This window comes from Gadus morhua, chromosome 8 (genome assembly GCF_902167405.1).
Source record: "Gadus morhua chromosome 8, gadMor3.0, whole genome shotgun sequence".
NCBI classification, from domain to species: Eukaryota; Metazoa; Chordata; class Actinopteri; order Gadiformes; family Gadidae; genus Gadus; species Gadus morhua.
This window is the reverse complement of record NC_044055.1, coordinates 22,101,867-22,115,255: the sequence shown is the minus strand read 5'-3', so window position 1 is coordinate 22,115,255 and position 13,389 is coordinate 22,101,867. Positions and strand designations below refer to the sequence as shown.

At 46.1% G+C, this 13,389-nt stretch overlaps 1 protein-coding gene across 1 annotated transcript; it reads left to right on the top strand.

Annotated features, from left to right (window-relative positions):
* Positions 1-623: 623 nt before the first annotated feature.
* Positions 624-12,497, top strand: dab1b (DAB adaptor protein 1b; the record flags this gene model as incomplete). Its single annotated transcript, XM_030363213.1, is given in 6 exon segments — positions 624-671; positions 919-1,036; positions 1,935-2,612; positions 10,887-11,020; positions 11,499-11,609; positions 11,884-12,497. Coding segments are annotated over 5 exon segments (1,071 nt in total), but the record flags the coding sequence as incomplete, so codon positions are not given.
* Between the last annotated feature and the right edge of the window lie 892 nt (positions 12,498-13,389).

Genomic DNA, 13,389 nt, shown 5'->3' with positions numbered 1-13,389 from the left:
CTCGCCTGGGTTTCCCTCTGAGACTCATTCTCTATGCATAGCATCTCCACAAGAAACAATGTCTCTCTCCTGGGCCCCCATCCCTCACCACAGCTTCCCCCCCCCGTGGACCTGGCCGCAGCCCATCGGCAGACACTAGAATATCTAATCTGAGGCAGAGCATCTCATCAGTGTCAGTGTGATTGGACTCAATGGTCACTTTTTACCAATTCAATTAAATCAGGCCGTGAAAGATTCATTTAAGATTCCATTTTGGGATAATGAACCCAGGCTGCGGGCATGGTCGCTGAGGCGTCGGTGCCGTACAAGCGCCCTTCTTTGTGACTCGATTATTTTATTGTACCGCCGAAACCAACCAACCCGACGTGACACATGGCTGCCAAAGCTCACCGGGGGGCATCTGGCCTTATGAATGCACACTGGAACCACAAATCCTTGTCACAATGTATAACCTCATTGTTTCTCCCTCTCTCTCGCTCTCTCTCTCTCTCTCTCTCTCTCTCTCTCTCTCTCTCTCTCTCTCTCTCTCTCTCTCTCTCTCTCTCTCTCTCTCTCTCTCTCTCTCTCTCTCTCTCTCTCTCTCTCCCTCATCTCTTTCCTTTGCTCCTTCTCGCTCACCCCAGAACATCAACCACTTTGATCTATTCGGAGACATGTCGACGCCTCCCTCGGTGAGCACCATAGGCCCCATATTATCTGTTATATTTATTTGAATTGTAGTGACTTTAAAAGTAGTTCCCTAAAAATCACCTTAGTTCTAATATGACAATGTATAGTGAAAAGTTTCATAAAAAAGATTCCATGACTTTGGGTGAGGTCGCATTCACGTGCGTGTGCGTGTGTGTGTATGTGCGTGTGTACTGTGTCTATGTGCTAATGTATGGGTGTGCGTTTGATTTCCTCTCCCCTTCCCCCCAGATGCCTCCATCCCCCGCCAACACACTGGACCCCAGCAGGAGCAGCAGGCACCACTCCTCCCAGCAGCTCCCCGCCCCAGAGCTGTACGCCCCCTTCAGCCCCACCTCCATGCCCTCAGGTACCCCCCAAGCTGCTCTGCCCCTCCTTACTGTATAGAGCTCAGAAATCAGGAGTCTAAATGGAGGTCTTTGATGTTACTGTAAACAAATCCTGTCTTGAACAAATGATTGATCTCTTCTTTTTCAAAGCAAACTGAAACCTTCCCCTCAGCATCGCCTTTCCTGGTTTGATCCCCCTGGTGATCTATGCCTTCCAATTCCTCCTCCTCCTCCTCCTCCTCCTCCTCCTCCCCCTCGTTCTCCTCTTCCACCTTCTTCTCCTCCACCACCTCCACCATCTCCTCCTCCTCCACCACCACCTCCTCCTCCTCCTTCTCCACCTCTTCCTCCTCCTCCTTTTCCTTTCTCCACCTCCTCCACCATCTCCACCTCCACCACTTTGTCCTCCTCCTCCTCCTCCTCCCCCTCCTCCTCCTCCTCCTCCTCCTCCTCCTCCTCCTCCTCCTCCTCCTCCTCCTCCTCCTCCTCCCTTCCTCCTCCCCCTCCTCCTCCTCCTCCTCCTCCTCCTCCTCCTCCCTTCCTCCTCCCCCTCCTCCTCCTCCTCCTCCTCCTCCTCCTCCTCCTCCTCGTTCTCCTCTTCCACCTTCTTTTCCTCCACCACCTCCACCATCTTCTCCTCCACCACCTCCACCATCTCCTCCTCCTCCACCACCACCTCCTCCTCCTCCTCCTCCCCCTCCTCCTCCTCCTCCTCCTCCTCCTCCCCCTCCTCCTCCTCCTCCTCCTCCTCGTTCTCCTCTTCCACCTTCTTCTCCTCCACCACCTCCACCATCTTCTCCTCCACCACCTCCACCATCTCCTCCTCCTCCACCACCACCTCCTCCCCCTCCTTCCCCTCCTCCCCCTCCTCCCCCTCCTCCTCCTCCTCCTCCTCCTCCTCCCCCCTCCCCCCTCCAGGCTACATGACGATGGGCGCAGTGCAGGCGGCACAGTGGGCCCAGCAGCCATACGGGGGCCAGGCCCAGACGCTGGCCTTCCCCATGCAGGGGCCCCTGCAGATGGCCCAGGTGCTCCCGGGGGGCCAGCCGCTCATCTGGAGCCAGGCCAACATCTTCCCTGCCACCCAGCAGCAGTGGGCGGCCATGGCGGCCTACATGCCCGCCCAGGCCGTGGGCGTCGGGGGGCACCCCATTCCGGCCGCCGTGCTCCAGGGCCTGGTGCCCATCTCCGCCGTCTGCCCCCAGGCCTGCGACCTCTCCTCCGCCCCGTCCTCCGCCATCGGCAGCCCCCAGCACGTGGCGGCCAGCTTGGAGGGGGATCCCCCGGCCCTACTCCTGAGGCGTCTGGTGGGCCTGGGGAGGGAGGGCCTCTGCATGGAGCAGGACGCCGGCGAGGGTCCGTCCTCTTCGTCCTGCGCTCCCGCGGGGGGCGGGGTCGACCTCGGGGCGGCGTCGGCAGCGGGGAGCCGGTGCGGGACCCCGGGCCCCGTATGCTTACAGGACACGGTCAGCGGGCAGCTGCTGCCGTCGCCCGACTCTGTGGTGAGCCAGGAGGAAGAGGGGAGCTGCAGTGACCTTGACCTCTCCCGAATGACCTTGAGCCCGGGCACATCCTCCTCTCCGTCCTACAACTCTCGTGAGTGTTTGCTGCTAAGAAGCCGTTGTAAAGTGTCAGTGTTCAAGTGAAGCGTCCACCCAGAAGGTGTTTTTTCTTCTAAATCTGAGCTTACCCCAGGTTAGCAATGCTGCTCACAGAAGGGCCTCCCTGGGCCTTCATGTGTGGAGCTGTTGTGTTCTCCCTGTGTTCACTTTGATTTCCTGTTGGTGCTCTAGTTTTCTCTATCCACAAAACAATGGCTCATTGCTCATATTATGCTTTTCTGTGGTTGATAATTGCATTTGGGGGAACTACTAGAAAGGGTTTTTCTGCCTTGAAGTTAAAAATACACCTTGTTATTCTCACACAGTTTATTTCTGAAGAACCACTTTCAGCCTCGGTCAAAAAAGCTGTTCTGTTTTAATGATTTGCGCGCGTGTCGGCAGTCTCTCACCCCCTAGCAGCTGTAAATATTGGAAAGAGGTTTTAATGATCGCAAGTTTAAGATCGCAAGTCGGATAAAGAATCTCAAACACAGGCTGATCGATCGGATCGACCCCTAACAGCGACCAAGTACCAGCAGGTTTCAGTGGTAAGTTATGTTGTTGCTATCTTATATTTCAGATCTAGAATTTAACTGTGAATTCTGCAACCGTGAGTGGCCGAAGTGTATATTTTATAACTTCTTATTTAGGTATGCTTGTCGAAACTGTGACAGAATACCCAGCAGGGTGGAAAACGTCTGCTGCCAAAAAACAACAAGAGTTACCATCAGTTGGTATCATCACTTACAGTGCTCCTGTTTTTGTTGTATCTTATCCAAGAATGAGACTTACATTGCTTGTGTTGGGAAACATCATTCCATTCTTATCCATTCCAGCAACATTGTTAATACATGTTGCATACAGGATCAGTACTATGTCCTATGCTGCATGAAGCAGCTTCTATTGCATGCATGGTGCACCACCCCGGCTTAACTGCTTCTGACTCTAGACGGTTGAGGAATAGGACAGAAGAGGAGCATGTTTTGTATGTAATGTAATAAGATACACTCAAAAATAAATTCAGAACAGTAAGGTTTCATTATACCACCGGATCCAAATAACGAATAAAGATATGCCAAATTAATCTTTTCCTCAAAGTACATTTTTTGCAAATGTACAAAAACTTTACTGAAGCATCCTTGTATGTAGGCATAATATTTGAACAGAATTGTTATTACATCCTCTCTATACAGGCGTGACAGGCGTCTCTACTGTCACAGCTTTGCCAGCTGGCCCTTCTTGGGACAGGATGTCAGGGTGGTCATCCCCTCGTGTGCAGGGCTCCGGCCGCCGCTTGACTGAAGCGGGAGACATGGCGGCAACAACTTCCTCCTTTGGGGGTCTCCCATACTGGGATGACAGGTCGGTGGGGATGGGGGATCGTCTTCAACCAAGGGTGAGGGGTTGTCAAACACCTCATCAGAGACCTGGCTCAGCAGGGCATCCACTGAGTCTGTAAAACATTCATTCTGTCTCCTAAAAATTCTAAAAAATATTTGGATGTCTTACTGTTTTGTAATAAAAGATAAATTGTACAACTAACTGTATTTGGGGTGTGTGTTGATCTGCTCTTCCTGGACAGTGTTGAGCAAGTTACTTCAAAAGCGTAATGCATTAATTATTACTTGTTACCGTCATTTCAAAGTTATTAGTTACATTACAATATTACTGTATTTGAATTGTAAGGCCTTAGACTACTTTTACATTACTTCTGCATTACTTTCACCAAAATAACAGAAAATATGGATTTGGTGTTCTCAATAGATCTTCTTGTGTTCAATGCAGCTCATTACACAGCAGGAGGTGATGTGGTATGGCATAATGACTGAGCCAGGCTTAAGACACAAGTACAATATAATGGTCGCAGTTATGGCTCATGGTGCAATACATTTTATAATAGAAATACTGTAAATTTAGGTATTCATATTGAAATCAATAGAGCTAGAACTTACTACTGTAGATTGTAAAAGAAAACATTGAGCCCCCTTTCTGGTTTGTCTAGGACGAAATAGGGTGGTTGACACCGACATTTTGACTATTTGTCCTGTCTTTGGGTATTTGGCTCATTTCGATCGCCCCTGCCTAATTCACAATGGCTGGCTATGGCCATTCACAAAAATGTCCTTAAAAACAACCTAAACATTCGTTTTCAGAAATGTGCAACTCACTGTTGGTGTTCGTTGATGTTCCAAATCAAGTAACGCAGCAAAATGTGTTTTAATTGGCATTTTGTAAATCCATTGATTTCGTTTGGAAGACTTATTGCTCGTTGAACGGAAACGGAAAAGCGGGCTGGTTGTAGTCTTCTCGCTCCATTCTAGCCCTACTGTTGAGACGGAGAACCAAGCGAAATGACTTCAACCAGCCCCCCTGGACTCTGCTGCTGCTGTGATCTTCTCCTCTAGCAGTAAGAGGAAGCAAACATTTGCACTGATTTTTTTTTCTCCTGCGAATCTCGCGGTGTTGGCGAATTTGTGTAAAAACAAGACACAAGTTAATTTTGGGTTTAAAATGCATTACTGAGATTTGTACAGAGTAATATATTACAATTTTTTTTTTTGTAATGCCTTACTTACCGCGTTACAGCAAAAAGTAATGCATTACAGTATTTGCATTACTTTTGTAACGCGTTACTCCCAACACTGTTCCTGGAACACAACCTTGAATACAGCTTGTCCTGCATGTGTCGTAGGTCCGCATTTTAATTGTAATGCATGATCGCCTAGTAAAACTTACAATAATAGAAGTTCAAAAGTCAATGCTCCAGTTCATAGAGGCACCGGAGGGTTATTGTGTTGGTCAAAATGTTTTTTCGGTCATTGTTCTGATTCTCTCGTATTGAATATGTGGCGTCACGATGTATAAGGCCTAATGCCGCAGTAATATTACAGCTTGCATAATCATAAATTTAACCCAACAAAATAATGTGAGCTAGAAAGTTAGCCGAGGCACACATCTTACGAACAAAACATTACAAATAAATAATGCTAGGTATCTTTTGCCATGGTTGTACTGCTCAGCTACAACCAACTCATGAACCCTCGGTACTTGCTAGCTTCTTTGTTTTAAACAAAACAAATTGTTTCAAGTCCAGGTTGTGCCAACAAAGTGGGAACTGCCCCGTCTGTAAAGACTGACCGAGGCCAAAATCCTGCATCATAACGTTACTGTGCCTGGTTCTGGAAGCTTTCCTCAGCAAAATTAAGCATGAACACATGAACACAATGCAAGGCTGGGGCTGGTCTTCGGAGGAATGGTGCGAAAAATTAACTGCAACTGCTCATTAATCATGAAGTCCATGCAAAGGGGATTTTTTTTTCGCACAGAGAATAGGATCCTCTCGACATGGCGGCTAGCCGACCTCCATCGGCCACCGCTGTAAACAGCTTTGTTTGAGGGCATGGCTGAGCAGCCGGGAGGCATGACTTCTTCACTTCCATGACAGTCTGACGTCAGATTGCCAGATTGTACTGCAAACTATGCGTTTTAGGCGGTGGATGAGGTTTTTTTTTCAGTGGGCATGATTCCACTGGCTCAGATTTCGATCGTTTTAATTAAGCGGACCTTAAACATGGATAAAAATGATATATAACACCAAAGCAAAGAAAGCAAAAAAGCATATTATCACCCCTTGAAAACCTCCCTGCCCATAACCATGGCGGCACCAGAGATTTACCTTTCTGGTGTTACCATGGGGCTGAAGTGTGTCGTTCAAAAGGCTCTGTTGATTCACAAGAAACAGCAATTGCTACACAGAGCATAAGCAAACAAACCAACAGAGCATCCGACCCACTGCGTAAAACATGAATCACACAGCCATCCCACAATCAGCATCAAATGCGTGTTTTCCAACTGAAAAACACAACACCAACCCACAACGTCCACTGCTATTCGCATTACATAGACAATGGCCAATGGCAAAAGATATACAGTTATGTATTAAACAACAGACTCAAGGCTGAACTAGGAGTTGGACAAATCTTACTCTCAACGTGCAATACCTCAAGTAATGCAGCTAATGAATTTAAAACAAAAATCAACAGAATCATTGCTTGGAAGTCCAAGCAAAACAAGAAGGCTGAATAGCAGTAAATATTATATTTTGGCATGCAAAGCTCAACCTTATATCTTCCGTGTTCGAACATTCCAGCCAGGAGTAGAGGTCAAAGCAGTCATGAATAAAACTGCTTTGCAGATTGCCAAACTGTTGTGAAGGGTACTTTTTCAAAGGGGGCCTTCCCTAGGCTGCTAACATCGCCAACAGTATCCCCACTAGAGCAGCTTCATCCTCCACCTTCTCGTCTTGCTCTATTTCTTGATCCTCTACTTCGCCCTCCCACTCCTTAGATGAACTGCGGTCATCCCCACTTTCTTCTTTCTGCATTTCACTTTCCATTAAGACAGGTTGAGACGCCACTGACTCCCCTGGATGAGGTTGTTTTTTCACAAAGAAATCTATAAAAAATGTCCCGCCAGCAAAAAGAATGCAGGCAAGCTTGTAAAAGCGCAATGTTCAGTGTACAGCTACCATATAGCTATAACAGGGGTGGCCGACCAGTCAGAGACTAAGAGGCACATTTTTTCTGTGTTACTGCAAAGAGACACATCACACACACGCACACATGTACACACGCACACAAATACACACACACACACACACACACACACACACACACACACATACACACATTCACATATAGATACACACACACACACACACCACTGTTCAGACCTCTGCCCAGACAGATTTATTGTAATTTGCTTTCGCAAAGGCAGCCATCATTGTTTCTTTCCCATCTATGCCACGGGTTCCGTCTATTTATGGACCGATATCCAGGAGTTGTTCTTTGATCAAACAATCGTTTGACACAGATCGTGCCAATATTGCCAACTGAGGCTGGTCTTGTATGTCACAAGACTCATCCAATGCGACACTCAAATATTTGCATGCTCGAAGATCAGAGTGCAACTGCGATTCAGTAGCCGTGTTAATGTCCGATATTCTGTGTTCAACAGTATGGAGGGACAGTTGGACGTTTGACACATTAGTTTTAGTTTGTCCTTATCAGGAGTCAAAATTTCAACAACTTCACTGAGGCATTTTTTAACAAACTCCCCTTCATTGCATGGCTTTTTAGCCCGTGCAATTTTCCAAGCCAGTTGATACGATGCAAGCATTACGGTCTCCGAATGCTTCCTACATTTTTAGAACCTTTCTGAAGTGATTTAGTGAATGTGCAGACGCGATCAAGCTAAAATTTGGGTCAAACGCACATTTGCGTGAGATGAAGATATATAAAGAAGAAAAAGAAACACAATTCTATATGATCCTAAGAACTGCATGAAATCTGTCAAAAAGTCAATGCCTGAGCTGAGTCTGTTTCATTTGATAAATAGTATTTCAGAAGGTATAACAGATCAATGAAAAAAATTCACGGTGACGTGTACAGGAAATTCTTTGACCTGGGAATAAATATTTGGTTGGACATATGGACTGATTGACAGACACAAACCACATTCTGGGAGGCAGAGCTGGACTGGGACCAAAAAATCGACCCGGCATTTTTGGCCATGGCGGCTCACCATGATTATTTATACCTTATGCGGAGGAGTACGATATACCAGAGGATATATGCGCACATTGTGTTGTTTCAATAATGTAAATAAAGAGCAGCTGCCTAAATGGAAAGTAACCATGTTCAACAATGTATATGCTCCTTCACTACTTACAGAGAATTTCATCTTGGGAGAGAATACTGCAGTGCCACATTTTCCATCTTGAAGTGAAAGTAGTTGTCAAAGAAACACTGCTAGAGATGTCTTTTCAATGTTTAATGAAATATAATGACAATTAGGCCTACAGCAAGACCATACATCCATGTAAAATAAAGAGCTCCTCAAAGACACCTTAAAGTCTGATAAACAGAGAGAGAATGAGAGAGAGAGAGAGAGAGAGAGAGAGAGAGAGAGAGAGAGAGAGAGAGAGAGAGAGAGAGAGAGAGAGAGAGAGAGAGAGAGAGAGAGAGAGAGCGAGAGAGAGAGAGAGAGAGAGAGAGAGAGAGAGAGAGAGAGAGAGAGAGAGAGAGAGAGAGAGAGAGGGAGAGAGGGAGGGAGAGGGAGAGGGAGCGAGAGAGAGAGAGAGAGAGAGAGAGAGGGAGAGGGGGAGCGAGATAGGGGGATAGAGAGAGAGATGGATACCTAAATCGACACAAACACACACTTTCTGCCACACATACTCTCAGGGGCAGGGAAGTTAATTTCACTAGTGTTATTTCTCTGGTTACCTACCAATGATTAATCATCAATTTCGGCAAAGCAATGTTTCAGTAACATTACATGATAATAATAACTGAAAGCTGTAACACCTGCAAACTATCCTTTATGGCAAGATAAAATAACGCTGTAAGTTGGACACCAACAGGGGCGGAGTTGGGCACTTTTTCATACCAGGAGCTTCCCTTACCGGCAGCTGATTTGACACACACACAAACACACACACACACGCACACACACGCATACACACACGCACACACACATGCACACACACATACACGCTAGGGTGACCACCTCCAAACCAGCAAGGACGTGGCGGTCAACCAAACTCTATAGGCCACTATTATTATGCATGTTTTAAGTCTGATTTAATAAAATTAGCCCTGTATTATAATTTCCTATGTTGAGCATTTGCACACTTTTAGCCTACAATTTCCCCAGATACTATTTAGTGAAGAGGTACACACAACCAAAAACGTTGTCATTGTTAATTCCACGGGCGATCATAATTCCAGTGTCTTTCTGAGTGCGTGTGTGTGTAGCCTACGTGTGTGTAACTGCCTGTCTGCGTCAAGAAATTTGATAGGTTTGCTTATTGTAGGCTACTACGTGAGGTTTGACAAAAATTTTGACCAATCATGACTGACTTCAGATCTAAGTAAGTTGAGTGCGTTCGGAAGCCGAACACTCGTTGATTTGTGGATAAATTATTAAAGTTTTCACCCTTTCCGCATTGACGCCAACCGAATCGCGCAATGTAAAATGCAGTTGGCTTCTTTGCTACTGATGCAGATTGAACCCTCAAATGCATGCCAATTGAAAGCGGTGGAGCGGGTAGTCACCTCTCAATTATGACAGCCCCCGCCCTTAAATGGGGCCCACTGGGGCTACGCCCGACGTCCGATAGCCTGTCCATGCTGCTGGGAGGTGTTGTGCACTAGAAATAATCAATAAATACATTTAAAGGGGTAATGTCATCCTTTTTAAACTTTTCCCTTTGCTTTAAATCGTATATGACATATTGTTACGTATTTTAAGCACATAAACTGCCCCCACATAGCCACTAGGAAGCAGGATCGAACACACAAGCTGCATTACCCCCACACAGCCACAAGGGAGCAGGATCAAACATACAAGCTGTAAATATCTACCCCAGCCACAGAAGGCAGCATCTTTAAGACTGTTAGAGCCATCGTTTGCGCTCAAACTTTACTTCTGTAACAGTGTGACGTCAGACTGTGGCTTGAGCGGTGCTGAAGTGCAGAAGTCCCGCCTCCCAGCTACCCGCAATGTTCACAATTTCTCGGGGGGGTGAATTTGCCGACACACACGCAAAGCGTTCGACCAATCGCAACAAAAAAGTGGGCGTGCTGACCAACCAGAGCAGACTGGACTACTCGTGAGGGGGGGGGCTGAAAGCGACATGATTCAAAACAGGACGTTTTTGAAAGATCCTGAAATCAGTTTTGCAGAAATCAACAGTGTGAGAATAATAAGAGGTTTTTCTTAACATACAGGCATGTAATCCCTTTTCTTGTAAGACCCCCAAATGCAATTATTAACTAACTAAAAAACAATGTGGGTGGGAGTAGCTCAGGAGGTAGAGAGGGTTAGCTGGTAACCTGAAGGTTGTTGGTTCGATCCCCGGCTCCTCCTATCTGAGGGTCGAGGTGTCCTTGAGCAAGGCACCTAACCTTAACTGTTAGCTCCCGACGAGCTGGCTGTCGCCGTGCATGATTGACTCCGCCGTCGGTGTGTGAATGGTGAATGTGAGGCAAAATTGTAAAGTGCTTTTGGTGGCCAACGGCTAGTAAAAGCGCTTTATAAATGCAGTCCATTTACATTTATGAAATGGGATCTTTAATTCATAGATTAACATGGATTACGTCGGGATTTCTGAGAAATGTTGTCCACTGTCAGACACGCACATGGTAATGCGTGAGTATAAAAATGTCTTTAGCTAACACTGGGGGCTAACCAGTCCCTCCCCCTGCAGCATCAACCCCGGCCCCCCCGCTCCAGGGCTCCTCCCCTGACGGCCCCCCGTCCTCCCAGTCCGCTGACCCCCCAGCCAGCTACAGCCTCCCGGAGCCAGAGGCAGCCCCAAGCCCCCACGCAGACCAGCAGTCGGTAGGTGCTGCCCACACACACACACACACACACACACACAAACACACACACACACACAGACACACACACACACGCACACACAGACACGCACACACACACACACACAAACACAAACACACACACACACACACACACACACACACACACAAACACCTACACACATACACATTCACATTGTAATTGATAAAAGATCTGCTGTCCATCTTTCAGACATGTTTTGTAAATTTTGCACTATTTGAAAGATAATTTCATAATTGTCGTGCTAAAATTCAAATAAGGATCTATTTGAACATTAGCAGGTGTGGTTTGAAATTTTAATTAAAGAAAGAGAAAATAATAACCTTGCTGCCTCTCTCTGTTTGTGTCACTGCCTCTCTCTCTCTCTCTCTCCCTCTCTCTCTCTCTCTCTCTCTCTCTCTCTCTCTCTCTCTCTCTCTCTCTCTCTCTCTCTCTCTCTCTCTCTCTCTCTCTCTCTCAGGGTGGTAGTGATGCAAGGACTCTGTCTCTAGAGGCCAGTGAAGCTGAGCTGGTGTCTCCCAAGGACCTCCACTGTCTACAAGAGGACAGCTAGAGTACAGGGGGCCACCAGGTACGGTACTGCTTCTCTCTTCTTCTCCTCTCTGTTCCTCGGGCTGTGAAAAAATCCTGGTCGGCAACATGAACACATGAATAAATCTGCATGTTTTTTCTGTGGGAAACAGAGCTGATGTGGCAGTTCAACAGCACGCGTGTGTTGCAATAGAACATGTCAGAATGCCTAGGCCCCCTTTACTCTACTACACTATTGCCCTCTACTGGTGAGATACAGTTATCACTGTGCCAATTTAGAAATGGGCTTTGATGAATGTTTCTGTCTTGTACAGGGGGCGGAAAACCTCCTGAGGGCACAACAAGACCTGGAAGAGAAGAAGTCTGCTTTCTGTTGAAGTAATAATAGACAACCCATCTCTTCCAGCTGGATAACACAGAAACAAGTTCCTTTTTAATCTTTACCGTTCAAAACCTGGATATAATTCTACAAGGTCTGCTTTCCAACGGAGAGCATCGACTTCAAGGGAAAACACAAAACAAAACTCTGAAGGCTGTGCTCTGCAATCACATAGCCTCTCAACCAGTAAGTGACCTTTCACCTTTTAACTCAGACAGGAAAGCGCTTGAGGTTGGTATATATACGTACATACCTCGAGGTTAATATATCGGCCCATATACCGTCAAGAAATAACTATATGCCACACGGATGTGGATGATGATATACAAATTATTTTTGGAAGAAAAAAAAAGATGAACAGTGTAAAAGGGGGAGGAGCTTTGTGTGCGTTGACCTTCACCGCGTCAGGGGCCAGCAGCGAGGACTGAGCCAGACGGACGTAGCCTACCAAATGATCTGTGGAGAGCCAAGCATGAGGGGAGACTGGACTTCAGCGGACTCCACTGTGAGCTGTTTCCTGCAGCTTTCTTTAATGTTTAAACAACCAAACAAAAGAAAATAAACGTTTTTTATTTGTCAATTTTTAGGCTGTGATTCCCCGAGTTTCTGACTGGTGAGACTCCAGCGGATATCAAAATGGCTTTGAGGCGTTAGTGAAATGATTTTTTTTCTTTTTGCCAAATTGCATATATTTTGTAAATAAGATCTTCCCCGTCTAACCGCCCACCCCCACACCCACCCGCTGCCTCACGGGGCCAAACAATTGCCTCTCGTAATACATCCACAACCCCCCAAACCCCCCCCCCCCCCCCCCCCCCCCCCCCCCCCCCCCCCCCCCCGGGCTCCGGATAAATCTTTCTACGGTGGCTGAAATTCTTTTGCACTTTTTTTTATCATCATCATTTTCTAAAAAATAAATATATATTCCGAATTCTGGTCTGTCGGTGACATGAACTGTGAATCTGTGTCCCATCGCCATTCGTCACGCCTGCTGCACCTGTCTTACACCTGTTTAGCGCTTTGTAGTTTGGAGGAAAATATGAAGGGGATCTTCTAACATCAATTCTATAAAGGTCTATTGAAAGAAAAAATAAATGTTAGGGCAGTTCTTTTACAATATTATGGTTCTCTTTTTATTGAAGGTTCATAGTCAGAATTGTCTGCATATCTTTCATTTGCTCTTGTTACAAATTTGCTTTCTGACATTTTGTAGGTATTACATTTTGAAACATTAATTGACATACCTTTAAAGCATTTTCATAATTAAAATAAACCAGGCAATTCTTCAATGTGGTTTAATACAGATGCAATGTCTTTGATTATATCTTGTCAATGTTATTCTAATCTGAACAACCAAATCAGATTAGAATAACACTGAAAATGGTCGTAAATTCTTTGAATATTTCTTAGGATCTGAAATTAGATTTGGACATTCCAAATA